Below are 13,719 nucleotides of genomic sequence, written 5' to 3'. Positions count from 1 at the left end.
ATCTTACGTTTTTTCATCTACCTTGGAGCGGCTGTGGCTTAAGTCCAGGTTTTTGTTTTAGCACAAACTGTCAAGTTCATGAAATTACTATCAAAGGAGATCTAGACAATGACAGCAGTAAGAAAGAGCCATGAACTATGTCACCAAATATGACTCAGACAAAATGCCAAGAATCCCACATGGATATTTTTTCAGTGTGGGGGTGGGGTGGGACTGTTCCCGTGAAGATAAAGACTGAGGTATTTTAAAACGATAGGCAGATAAGAGAATGTAAATCCACAGGTTTGACAAACTTCAGAAGTCTGCTTGATATAAAACATTTCTGCAACACCACACATGCTTGTGGGTTGACAATACAAAATGGTCTAAATATATTTTGCTCCAATAATGCCCAAGTACCCTTGCTCTAGAAAGCTTCACTGAGACTTTGGTATACAATATGCTTCTGCAGACAATTTCAGTGGACAGCACAGAGTGGGATAACATATACATTACTGTTTGAAACATGAAATTAGAACACTTCCAAAATAATTTTGTTCAATATGAATTGCATGTATCTACTGCCATATGTAAGGCTGCAGATATTTTAATACAGGAATAACAAAACAAAATCTGCTTTATTTCCCCAGAGAAACCAATGCAAAACACAAATCTATATCAACTTGGTACGCAAAAGTCATTTGTTGCAGTAAAATTTTAATTTACTTTTTAAATGCAATGCAGTATATAGCATCTCCTTTGCATAATTACATTTACAAGGATGTTTATGGCTTGCTCTATTGCTGCTAACAAATGATCTGCAGTAAATATGTAACGCTTCTCCCCTGGAATTCTGTACCAGTGATAGCACTCTGCCTTAGAATATTCAGTGTGATGGAGGTGGCCATGTACTTATTTACTAATAAAAACACAATTTTAAATATAATCGATATTTGTCTTGTTCAGATGATGATGGAGGATATGTGAACTTCTCAATGACAACAGCGTAAAACAGAAAAGGTCCCAGAATTGACGCTAGTACTGTAATGCAGGATTTAACACCGTTGACCAGTATTCCAACTAATCAAACACTTGCATAAGTGTGGAAATGAGGATAAACTACAACTCATAACTGACTAGAAAATGATAATGTACATCTACAAAATGCCCAAGAAAGTTTCCTAAAATATCTGTGATTAATTTCAAGAAAATATATGAAGAGCTTCAAACAGCCTTGTTAAAATTGTGAGAAATGTGCACATTAGACCTAATAGCTGTATCCATGTAATTAAGTTACTGAAAACATAAACATTTTCATATAAATATACAATAGATGTTTAGCGCATGATTAATTTCTTCTCATTAAGAGAAAGGGAAGTTTGAGTTTAGCTGTTGAAATGAGCATGAATTAACACAAATGAATGAGTTTTAATTGCATCCAGCATTATGCAGTTCCACTTGAATGCCCAGGTCCAAATGCCCAAATGCTGCAAACATAAACAAGGTATCATACACCCAATAAAAAGTTGAATCTCTCCCTCTCTCTATACATATATATATATATATATATATATATATATATACACAGATTAAATAAAACTATTTAAAAGTAGTGCAATAGGAAAGTAAAACACACAATAGAATTATACATAAAAATAAAAAAGTCTGTGTACGTTTATATTAGTTGCTCAATAGACTCTTGTCCAAAGCTGTATCTGGTTGTAGGAGTGCAAAGAACAAACTCTTCATTTAAATTACAACTGTAATAAGATGAGCGAGACTGCAAGCTATTAAGAAGCGAGTGTCTTTCTTGTGTATTCACTTAAAATAATAAATAGAAAACATACTTTGACATAAACAATGTTAAGAAATATTTACACAAAACTGACAATTTAAACTGCAACCATATTTGCAATTCTAAAACATTTTTGTAAACTGATTGTGAAACATTTGCAATCAGATGTTAGACATGGTGATATATCTATAGTAAGACATTGAAGTCAACTTCCTTTTTTTATTACAGAAACTGTTCAAATGTTTAAAAAAAACGCACAAGTGTTTTAATTACATTATTATTATTACTAATTTTATAGAACTAGTCTTGGAATATGTCACTTAAGTTCACTTTAAGGTACATGAATGAGGTCTGGACGTTCCAGCTCTGCAATTAAGTAATTAGTAAAAAAATATCAGCTAACTTTAAGATGACAGAATTAGAGGCTGATAATACAGCACTGTTATGATATCAGTAACAGACTACTAAAATTGTCCGCTACGCAAAAAGGATTGTTATATATACACTTGATAAAAAATGCAGGGTGCAGATGTATATCCATAGCTTCCACAGATGTTGCAGTCTTCTGTCAGTCATCTGTAAAATAGTAGTCTTCATATTCTTCTTCTTCATCCGAATAAGTGTGTACTTCTCTGCTAAACAGCTTTCCTACAACTGATGATGATTCACCAGCACCTACAAAAATAGTACAGTTTTAAGCATCAATAATAATAATAATTATAATGATGACGAAAATCATAATGATAGTCATAGCAGTGATGAGCAGGTTAGTGGCACAACAGTGAGCACTGCTGCCTAACAGTGCTTGGTTTTCCAGTTCAGTTCTCACCTGGGGTATCTTCTGTGTGGGGTTCATAGATTTTCTGTGCACATGTAGATTTTTCATGTGTTATTATTTCTCCACATCATAAAGATTTGCTGTACATCTGCAAGCAGTGTGTGTGTGTGTGTGTGTGTGTCCTGCAGTGAGTTGGCATCTCACCGAGGACAAGCTTCTCTGTCTTGTGCTCATAGAATGCCAGGATAGGCTCTGGCTACCCAATAACACTGCATTAGATTAAGAGGATTACAAGACAATGCATGAATGAACAATAATGATGCAATTACTACACTTCTACAACATAAAAAGTAAGAACACGCCCAAAGACCGTCTACAAAATTCTGCTTCAATATTCATAAACTGAACGATGTGGAATCTATGGTACTTGGCGCACACTTCTAAGAAATGTGTTTCTGTACTGCATACTGAAAAAATATATACCACTACTCACCATACCACTTAATTTTCAAGACAGATTGCAAGGAGAATATCTGGGTACATCCCTTGTTTACTCTCTCAGTGCTCCATGTCTCAGCTATTAATACAGTGTTGTCCCTGTATTGAGGACAGAGCTGGATCATGGTCAAATGAGGCTACAGGCAAAGTAATAGACTGCCTCCCAGCCATACCAATATCCCATTACTTGGCTGTTGCCCAATTACTATTAAATACTGTTTAATCCTGTCAGTGCACGTACTTGTTTCTTTTTACTTCTGCAATGATGACATAGATATGGCTTTCATTAAAAACTGTTTCTTCAAATATTACAGCAAAAACACTGACAACCATTTGCTAAACAAAACAATCTCACACCGAAAACAGAAAGAGCATGAGCAGCAGTAAACTCCTCTTCTCCTGAAATGCATCTGGTAACCCATTAAACCACAAGACATGCTGGGATTCATAGTCAAACAGCATAAAATGAAATACTGATGTGTTGTTGTCCATCTAAGAGAAGGACACAGGAATTAAAAAAAATATGAAATGCATTTTCTAACAGCTTGTGACAGCCTACTGGATACAAGTGCCCCTTTTCAGGGGCAGCCTAGGTGCACTATCTGGTGAAGTGATTTGGTCAAAGTGACACAGTAGATAAATGAAGGTTGAGGGAATCACACCCTGCACAACCAAAGCAGCGCATAGCCTTTCTCATCCAGACTGATTTAGCCAAACGGTGCATTGCAAAAAAAAAAAAAAAAAAAAAAAAAAGTTAATTAAAAAGTCTTCACAGATAAATTAATACTAAACTCTTAGACTTTATACTGTCTAGTTTATATTTCCAATAAACACACTGTCAATGGTCTACAAAGAAAACCAAGGATAGTACAAAAATAACATGTCTCATATGATGATACTTCTGTTTACTACAATCAGTTTTTCCCTTTACACCATAACTACTGCAGATTGCAGGAACCATATACACACATACACACCCAACCATCAACTACAGCAACTTGCGTGACTGTAAACCTGAGATACCTGCTTGAGAACAAGTGAATGGATACATTCATAAATAATGGGCCAGAAATGTATTTCAGTTTGTTGATGTCAAAACCATACAGTGGAACCCACTGCAACCCCCCTCCCCCCTGGCCTCTCAACATCTTAGTTCATATCAGAGACACAGACACAAAAATCAGGAACAGATTTTAAACATTTCTGTTACATACTTAGAAAGTTGTTGCATTAGCACGCCTTTTCTGAAGGATACAAAGTCTGAAATTCATGCCTGTCATTGCTGTGGGTTGCACTCATTAAATAACTTGCCAGAAGGCCACACATTTTACAAGGAAAAGACAAACATGCCTCTCAACTGCTTTTGCTCAGGAATTCTGGACAAAGCCAAAAATAACAAGGGGATAAATGCAAAATTTTAAATACCACATTTTTATCTATTAGCTAATCAGTTAAACTCACTTTACAAATACTTCCTTTTCAGGGATGACCCAGGGGCACTATCTGAGGGACATGCTCAAAGGCATACAGTAGGTAGCAGTTTGTTAGTCATTTAGAGCTGCACAACGTCATTTAACTTGAAATGCATTTTCTGAACATTAAATATGAAACTCTGATGACTAGCATTATTGACCATTACTCTCAGTAATTTATCAGAGAATGAATGCTTTATGGAAGGTCTGGCAGCTAGTGCAGTGGACTAGGGCTCTCAAATCTTAATGATCTGCTTCCTGTATTTAAGGGCGCAGGGTTTGATTCCTCCTAGCTATTTTTGCCTACTGACTTTTAGCAAGTCACATAACCATGCTTCTGGGAATTGGAAGATTAAAAAAATGTGTATTGTCTGAACAATAATTATGAGACTAGCAATTCCTAGTGCTTACGTGAATTTTCTAAAATCATGGTAGGGGCAATGGAGGTAATCAGAGTGCTGTAATCCACGGACATATTTCACCTGGAAGTAATCACTGTAGGTTGCTGCATAATCCTTCTGGAGGACATAGGATTGAAGCAGAACAGTTATCAAAGTTATTTTCTTGGGAAACTTAGCTGTGTGAGGGAAAACACGATTGTGCAGCATTCAGAGCATTTTAGACAGCAGTGATATCTCTTCATCTTTATGAGCTAGACAACCATGGAAGATGAAGAAGTGTAAGTGAAATCAGTAAAACCACAGAAGTCCTCCACAAAAATGACATCCCCTTTTTTCTGCAGGAATTCATCAACCAGGTCCAGAACAGGATGGCAGATCATCACTTCTGCTGGAACTGGACATTCAATAACTTGTTAAAGAATTCTTCCCTCGGAAAAGATAATGTCAGTCACTCGGTCCTCTACAGTGTGATGCCCCTGCACTGGCCCAGTAATCAAGGAGACTCAATCCTCACCACTAGCACCAGTGAGAGATATGGACATTGGGAGGATGACAAGTACACACACAGTAAAGTACAATTTCCCTTAAGAGCACACAGAGATCACAGTCAGTCTGGGGCTGGTTTCCCCCTCTTTCTCCAGTTCCCCAATAAGATTTCCCACTGGCACAGCTCTAGGGTTAAGATCTCAGCCGAGCAGTCATGCCAAATCCTCCAGTACCCTCTCTGTCCTACCAGTGCTTCGTGTCCCTGCCAAAGCAGCTGACACACACATTTTGAGATGTGATTTATATACAAAGATACACACACTCCTGGGAAAGGATGGTACAGGTTACTAGCCATGCCTCCTTCTGCCCAGACTAAAAGGTAGTTATCACTGCCACCAACCAGCTCTTTATCAGCTACTATAAGGCTCTTCCCAAAGGGTGACCAATCCTACTGTGTGATGTTAATATTATCCAAATGATTCCTAGGTAGGTACTTGGCTATTGGCCCTAGGGCCTATAAAGCCTAGCCAAATGGTACCCTGGCTTTTGCCACCCAAGAAAATTATTTTCCTGTGCCCCTGTCAAGCAGAGCCACAGAAGTGATCCCCGGGGTGAATTTCCTATCTCCCATCCAATCATCAAGATTTTTCTTGAAGAGTGCTAATGAGGAGCTTTGTTTGATACAGATAGGTAGTTTGTTCCAGAGTATGGGAAGTCTCTGGGACAGGAATCTATTCGTCCAGCATGTTCTGTTTATTGTGGTGACAAGGTTTAGGTCCCTAGAGAGTGTAGCTTGGAGGGATTGGGATTTCTTTAAGTGGAGCATGTCCAACAGCTCTGGGTTTGACATAGCTTTGTATGTTAGGCAGAGATCGCCTCTGAGTAGGCAATATGCGACAGAGTAAAGCTGGAGGTTTTTGAGACGGTATGCGTAGGGCATCTGTTTGAGGCCGAGTGTGACCAAGACTTTCAAGGTTATTGAAGTGGCCTATACAGTGTCACCAAATACATATGCAAGTACACTAAGGGCTTAAATATCTCTAAACAAACCAGCCACAATTAAAAGGTTTAAATATATTTAATAATAAATATTAAAACAAGAAGATAATGCTCAATAACTCAGCACAGTGACTACAGAGTTCAGAATCACAGGAAATATTTTAAAACAACATTGCAGGACAGTCTCAAATACAGAAAACATCTAAACTAATCTTTATTATATTCCTAACTATCTCTAAAAGAAATACTATACCTAAATCTTACTTATAGAGCCAGGCAAATGCAGATGAGAAGTGCTGAGTGGATGTTTTCAGGTCCAAAGACAAGATACAAAATGCACAGTCTCAGAGAGTTCCCAAATTAATATAACATTTTACTGCTGGGTTAGCTTGGGATGACATCACTCTTTGTCACCTGCCTTCAGTTCCCAGGCCAACAGAAACTTAGAATTTAGCACCTCTGTGTCAAAAATACATGTTTCTCAGAAGTTTGCCTAGAACTGGAAGTCGTAAAACAGTTAAGCACTTTACATTTTAAACCTAGTAATTATTTCTGTTTTAAGACAATAGAAAAACTTTCTAGCTCTAGACATCCTGTCTTCTTGCTGAGCTGAAACTGAGATAACACAATCGAAAATAATTTCAACTTATTTTCTTGAGGGTTTGCAAGTTAACTCTGTATGTTCCAGCTTTTACCATCAAAACATACATTTGCATAGGCATGTAGTTTATAAACGTTTTTGTTCTTTTCCAGGAGGGGACAATGTGGTTACATTCTTGAAGCTCAGCACATAACATACAGTTCAACACACACCTCTGCACCAGTAGTTTAATATCCACATAACATATAGTTCTCTTACATTTGTAAGACAAGCATACGGATCATATTTATATTCACAAATAGCACAGAATTATTTACAAAATTCCAGCTAGCTGGGCTGGTAGCCTTACAGACAGCACCAGACAAAGTATATGAAGTCACACAATGTTTTTATAAGATCCTCACTGAACAGTCCTTGTGCTTTTCTCATCAGGATGGAAGGAAACTGGGACTTCTGAGATGAATATGTGAGGGCCCCAACCCTCAGTATGACACAGCAGTAAAGACTTACCACATTTGTCCAAAGCTTCTGATTCCTTGTAAGGAGACAAGGTGATAAAGTGTTCTGGACTTTTAGACCTATGCTAGGCATGTACACTTGCAAGAGTGTGAGCACATATGCACACATGCATACACACATGACACGCTAAACTGTTTAATTCAAAACTGCTGTTCTGGTGATAATACAAATGTTGAGCCAACCTGTTCATTAACACACACGGTAAAAAAGGAATGTGCTTCACTTCTCCCACAAAGTAAGCAGAGATGAGTGCAAAATGCAGCAGCCATGATTCATACTCATGATGATATTTACCTGTGAAGGAACAGAGCACTTGATTGGTAAGAAAATGAAAGTGTGGACATGAATGCTTGGAAGAGAAAGTGAAAGTATGTGTATGTGTGCATCTTGACTGATTAGAAGACTGTGTGAGTGCTTGCTGATTGATTGGGAAAAAAGTGTGAAAGTGTTTGTGCGTTGACAGAAGACTTATTCTTCTCTTTGGATGGTAGCATTTTTTTTTAAGGGATAGCAGCAGAGAGAAAATTTTTTTTTTTGTTATGACCAGGCCAGGCTCTAGGTTGCCTTGTGCTGGATCTGGCCCTGACTGAGGATAAGGGTTACGCATACTACTAGTTCCATCCATCTATATTACCTAATTTTCCCATTTTTGCCCATAGGATAAGGTGTCACATCAACAGTGACAATCATCTAAGGTCACACTTCCAACCAAAACATACTGACAATGCTGTAAAATGATACATCTGAAGTTCAGTTTCAAGGGGTCCTACAGCTAAGATGGAGCAAATGAAGTATCTAAAAGAATGAGACTGGGAAGAGGGAATAATTCACGCACTGCCATTGGCCCTTTCAAAAATCAACTGAGACATTGAACATTAACACATATAAACATGTTATGCAAGGCACTCACCTCAGCATTCTCATAGGGTGCCTCTTTATGCAGATTTTTCAGAAGTTATAGCTGAGGTTGCTCCCCATATCCCAATATAAAGTCTCAGATGCCAGCACAGAAAAATATATAGTACCTCCAAATACATACTGCCCCCCCAATTCTCTCACTCCTTTTTTAACTATATGAGTAGACCATATTATAAAATACTAAGAGGTATTAATAAAGGTCTGCATGAAATAATCTGATCCATCATACATGTAAGATTCTACAATAAGTAACAGGAAGCAGGAAACCATATAAGTTTGTTGCAAGAGAGACCCTCTAACATTCATTTATGGCAGTATCTGACATAACTCTTCTGTTTTACTGTTGGGTGTCTTGCAGCACACATATACCAAGAGAACACTCAAGAACTTAAGATTTTAAATTTGATTAGACCTCTAGTAAAGCAAGCTTAGACTACTTCACAAGAAGGCTTACCATAATTCTGAAGTACAACAATAATGCAATTTTTGATAAGTTTCAAGCCTTTTGATGCTTTCTGCCCCTCACTGTTCTTTGCAAATAATGGAGCATGTGAGTTTTACAAGTCAGACTCCCCAGTGTAACACTGGACATACATACGGATGCTTAAGTAATGCCAGCTCAAACTTGGAACAGAATTTCCACCACAACCACAAGGTCACTCCAGGAGATGATAGGAAGGGGGTAAGGAGGGTGGGGAGTTGAGGAAAAAGAAAATGGACAACACAGATGGATAGCTATGGTGAGTACATTACTTTAATATCTGATGTTGTCCTTTTCATTCATTCCTTAATGATCGGGACAGAGTCCCCAGCTACGTGAACCTTGGATGGCCCCATGGAAGGATATTCCGGAGTACTAAAGAACCAAAGGCAGCTCTGTTCTTGGACGTCAAATCCAATTTGTAATGTGCAATAAATTCATGAGTACTAGACCAGGTAGCTGCTGTACAAATGTGGTCAATAGATGTTCTACATCAAAAGGTGGAAGAGGTAGCCATGAACTTGGTGGAATGTGCTTTAAAAGGGCTGGGTAGGGACAGACCTTGCTGACTGTAAACAAAGGAAATGCAATCAGTAATCCATTTGGCCAGGGTGATTTTACAAACTAGTGAACCCAATTTGTTTGGGGAGAAGGAGACAAACAATTGTTCTGACTTCCTGAAATCTTTGGCTCTGTATAGATAAAAATGTACTTGCCTATGTACATCCAAAAGATGAAGAACGTATTCTCATTTGTTAGCAAAGTTAGGAAAGAAAACAGACAAATTAATGGCTTGATTAAATTTTGTTTCAGGGGGTACTTCAGGTTAAAAAAGAATAGACGGATTGGTCTGTAAGGTAACCCTGTCTTTGTGAAAAACAAGATGAGGAGATTTGGAAGAGAGAGCCTGGAATTCAGAAACTTGTCCTGCAGATGTAATGTTTACCAGAAAACCTGTTTTCCATGATAAATCAGACTTAGCTGATGGCTCAAAGGGTTTCTGAGTTGACCGTCAAATACCAGGGTAGCGATGAGTTCTTCACTGGGGGCCTAAGCAAAAATGTACCTTTTAGAAAAGCCTTGCAAAACTTTGAAGAAGCTAATGAGCAAACATGTTCTCCTAAGTGAAAATTAGATATGGCTGCCAACTGCATCCTGATAGTAGAAAAACTAGCTCCTTCTTGGAAAAATGATACTACAAATTCTAGGACCACAGAGACTGGAACAGTAAAAAGGTCCAATTCCCTCCGTAGAGCCCAAATAGAGAACTCTTTTGATTCAATTTTGTAAATCGTCCTTGTAGAGGCATTGTGGGAAGCTAGAAGTATCTGTCGGAGTGGGGAGAAAACCCTGGCCAGTCTAACTATCTTCTAGTGGAATTGGAGAAACCATGCAGTCAACTTGCCTGGAATGTCCAGATGATCCATCCTAGAGGGGTAAAAAAGCAGGTATAGACTGAATTCCAGTATCCATGGTGGATAAAGGTTAGACCAAAGGAAGGGGAACCACAAGTGATGATGCCAAAAGGGGGGCAATGAGGATAACCTTATCTTTCAACTGAAGTGCCTTCTGCAAGAGTTTGGGATTAGGGGTACCGGGGGAGAAGCATAAAGGAGACTGGAGGGCCATACATAGACTAAAGTATCTCTCTATGACCCTCCTAAGGGGGGGGATTAGGAAAAAGAAAACTGCTGCACTTGTAATTGTTGGCAGATGCAAAGAGTTGCAGTAAGCTTCATCCCAATGATGAAAAATCTTCTCCTCCACTGATTGATTGAGAGACCACTTGTGAGGCATCAGATTGGACCTGCTGAGTTTGTCCCCTAGAATGCTGGACTTCCCTATATCCGCATTGCCTTACGAAAGCTGTTGGAGGAGATCACTCGCACTGGTCCTCCTCAAAGGGGGGCTAAGATCGGGTTTCCCCTTCTGCTGATATACCAAACAAGAGACATGTCAGTTTATAGTGTAATCATCTCACGAGGAAGAATGTCTTGGAAGGCCTGCAATGCTAGGAGGACTGCTCTCATCTCTAGGACACTGATATGTGAATTGGCCTCTTCTGGGGACCATGTCTCTTGGTCCGTCCTTCCCAAGAAATGCCCCTCATTCCAGCTGGGTGGTATCCATGGCTACTGGGGGTGGAAATACAAGAGGGTGGGTTTGGAAAACTTTGTCTGACTGTATCCACCAACATATACAACCTTTGTATACTCGAGTGAGTTTGATTGGAAAGGACAAGGAATGATGAAGAATTGCTCACTTAACAACTAGGGTCCCTTGAAGAATGCACATATAAAACTGGCCATAAAAAACAAGGTTATGGCAGCTGCCATTGACCCTAGTGGGTGAAGAACAAGTCTGGTTGGGGGAGAAGGGTGTGCACTAATTTGGTCCACCTGGTGCATGATTATCCTTACATGATGTGGTGGAAGAGATGCTATCTGACTTACTGAGTTCAGTTGGGCACCTATAAACTCCAGGATCTGAAAAGTTTGAAGATGAGATTTGCATATGCTGACTGACATTCGTAGTGATTGACATAACTGGAGCAAGAAATCCCTGGATTCCTCTAGGAGATGCTTGGTTGGGGCAGTGAGGCGCCAGTCATCAAGATATGGAAACTCTCGGAATTGTGAGCTGTTACCACTGGTAAACACCTTGGAGGCTGTGCTGAGACCAAAGGGCAGGGCTCTGAACTGGTAGTGACTGACCCCTAGCCAAAAGTACAGAAATCATTTCTGAAGTGATAGTATGCATCCTGAAGATTGATGGAGCACATCCAATTGTCCTTGTGTTGAAAAAAAAAAGAATGGACTGAACCATGACCATTCAAAACTTTGACTTCTTCACAAACTGATTTAATTTGCTTAGATCCAGAAATGGTCTCATGTCTTTGGTTTTCTTTGGCACTAAAACGAATAATGAGTAAGTTCTGAATCCTTACTAGTCTGGTGGGACCTCCTAGATAACTCTGTTGTCTAGCAGCTTTTGAATTTCTTAAGTTGCTTCCTCACTCTGACTGGGTGGGATGTTGGGCAGCTTATTTCTTTTTGTTGGAGAAATCTCTGTATATGATTTTTAGTACCCATTTGCCTCCATTGGGAAGCAGTCAGGCAACCTTTCAGGAGAACTGGAAGGGTTTATCAAAAAAGGAATTTTGGAAATCCTGGTTTTGCAGGCCTCCTCTGCTGTTTCTTCCAATTAGACACCTCTCTCTGCCCTTGAGGGAGTTATCCTAGTGTGAATCCTGGAAAATAGCCCAACACTTACGGAACCATATTTTCTTGCCTCCTCTTTGATACCTGGAAAAGGATTGTGGAAGGGTAGAAAAGTGTATCTCTACAGGAGACAGGGTCTTTTCATCTTCCATCCTGTTCACTCTGGGAAAGCATTTCCTTTACAGCAGTACAAAACAAAAACATTCCATCCAAGGAAGCACTGATGAAAGAAGACTCGAAAGGCTCTGCAAAGTCATATAGGTGTATCCAGGTATGTCTCCTAATGGTTATGCTTGAAGCAGCCACCCGTGAGGTAACCTCCCGCAGAATGGGAAATTGGCCTAATGGCTGCATTAGAGATGGATAACAGAGAGGCCAGTTGTGAAGAAGACTTCTTACAGTCCTCCACGGATACAGACTCGGATAGGGATTTGGAAAGTTTCTTAGTCAAATCCCGCCATAATCTTGTGAAGTGTGCCAAGTATTTCAGAGACTGTAAGGCAAAGATCTCTGACGCAAATACATACTTTCCAAATTTGTCCAATGCCATAGACTCTCTGTTAGGGGGATGGACAGTGGAGCTCTATTCTGGTAGCGCCTCCTTTGTGGCTGCCACCACAATCATAGCATCAGCTTGGACTCACTTGCTCCAGCGAGGGCGGCCTTTAGGTTGTGCAACAGATTTATCAGGATGATGGAGGACTGGTTCCACAACATCCAATTCCTTCCATGTTCAGTGAAAGACTAGATCTATAAGCTCATCTGCCAGGGTGGTCACCCAAGATGCAGATGGGCTGGACCCAAAAACTTTCAGAAACCTGACTCCTCTTGGCAGGGGGCATCAGAGGACCATTCACCCTTTTGCCTGAGAATCGCCAAGATATCTCTAAAGGAGACATCATCAGGCAGAGACCTGGGGGACCCCTGCCCTTCATCAAAGTCAATGTCTTCAATGAGAGGCTCCAGGGGGGAGTCTATGCGTCTCTTCTTACACATTCTATTTTGGGGAACCTCCTCAGTGGGAAGATCTGGACAGGTATCCGAAGAGAGAAGAAAGTCCTCGATGGGGACTTGTTGGATGCTTTGATGGGGTTGACTAGCCGTGTGGAATTTGCCTGAATTGATCAGAGCTTGGACCAAAGGGGGATGGCTGTAGGATCCAAAAAGGATAGGGTAATCGAATCTGTCAGACAAGAGAAAACCCTCTCCACTACCTCAAAGGCAGAAGTATCTAGAGATGCAGTAGCTGGTCACACCGGAGCCAAAGGTGACAATGTTATCATGATGTGACCCTGCCCTGACCCATGCCGCAAAGGGGGACTCAGACCCAAGATGTCCAACCATGAAGCTTCAAGAGGCAGGGACAGCTCCGACAGCATAGGAGTAGAACCTAGTCCCCCAGATCTGGCGACGATGCTTCGGCTCTGAGACTCATCCTGTTTCAAAGGAATCTGAGTCGATCAAACCCAGGAAACTGTCAGAGTTGAAGATCTAGCTGTCTTTGGATCCAACATTGAGACTCTCAAGTCTCTCAGATCCGAGGGCTCCCAAACTGTAAGTCGGATTAGAGA

The 13,719-nt window shown here is 40.0% G+C and overlaps 1 protein-coding gene across 3 annotated transcripts in view; it reads right to left on the bottom strand.

Annotated features, from left to right (window-relative positions):
• Positions 1-676: 676 nt before the first annotated feature.
• The window catches only part of MIS18BP1 (MIS18 binding protein 1), a 2,747,318-nt gene continuing 2,734,275 nt past the window's right edge, over positions 677-13,719 (bottom strand). For all 3 annotated transcript variants that reach the window (XM_044074260.1, XM_044074258.1, XM_044074259.1), the window contains one exon: positions 677-2,449. In XM_044074260.1, the coding sequence (XP_043930195.1) occupies positions 2,343-2,449 (107 nt within the window). In that variant the 3' untranslated portion in view covers positions 677-2,342. The remainder of the gene's footprint in view (positions 2,450-13,719) is intronic.

This window comes from Protopterus annectens, chromosome 6.part0 (assembly GCF_019279795.1).
Source record: "Protopterus annectens isolate FY-2018-M chromosome 6.part0, PAN1.0, whole genome shotgun sequence".
NCBI classification, from domain to species: Eukaryota; Metazoa; Chordata; order Ceratodontiformes; family Protopteridae; genus Protopterus; species Protopterus annectens.
The sequence above is the reverse complement of the archived record's forward strand: the minus strand, read 5'-3'. Positions and strand labels throughout refer to the sequence as shown.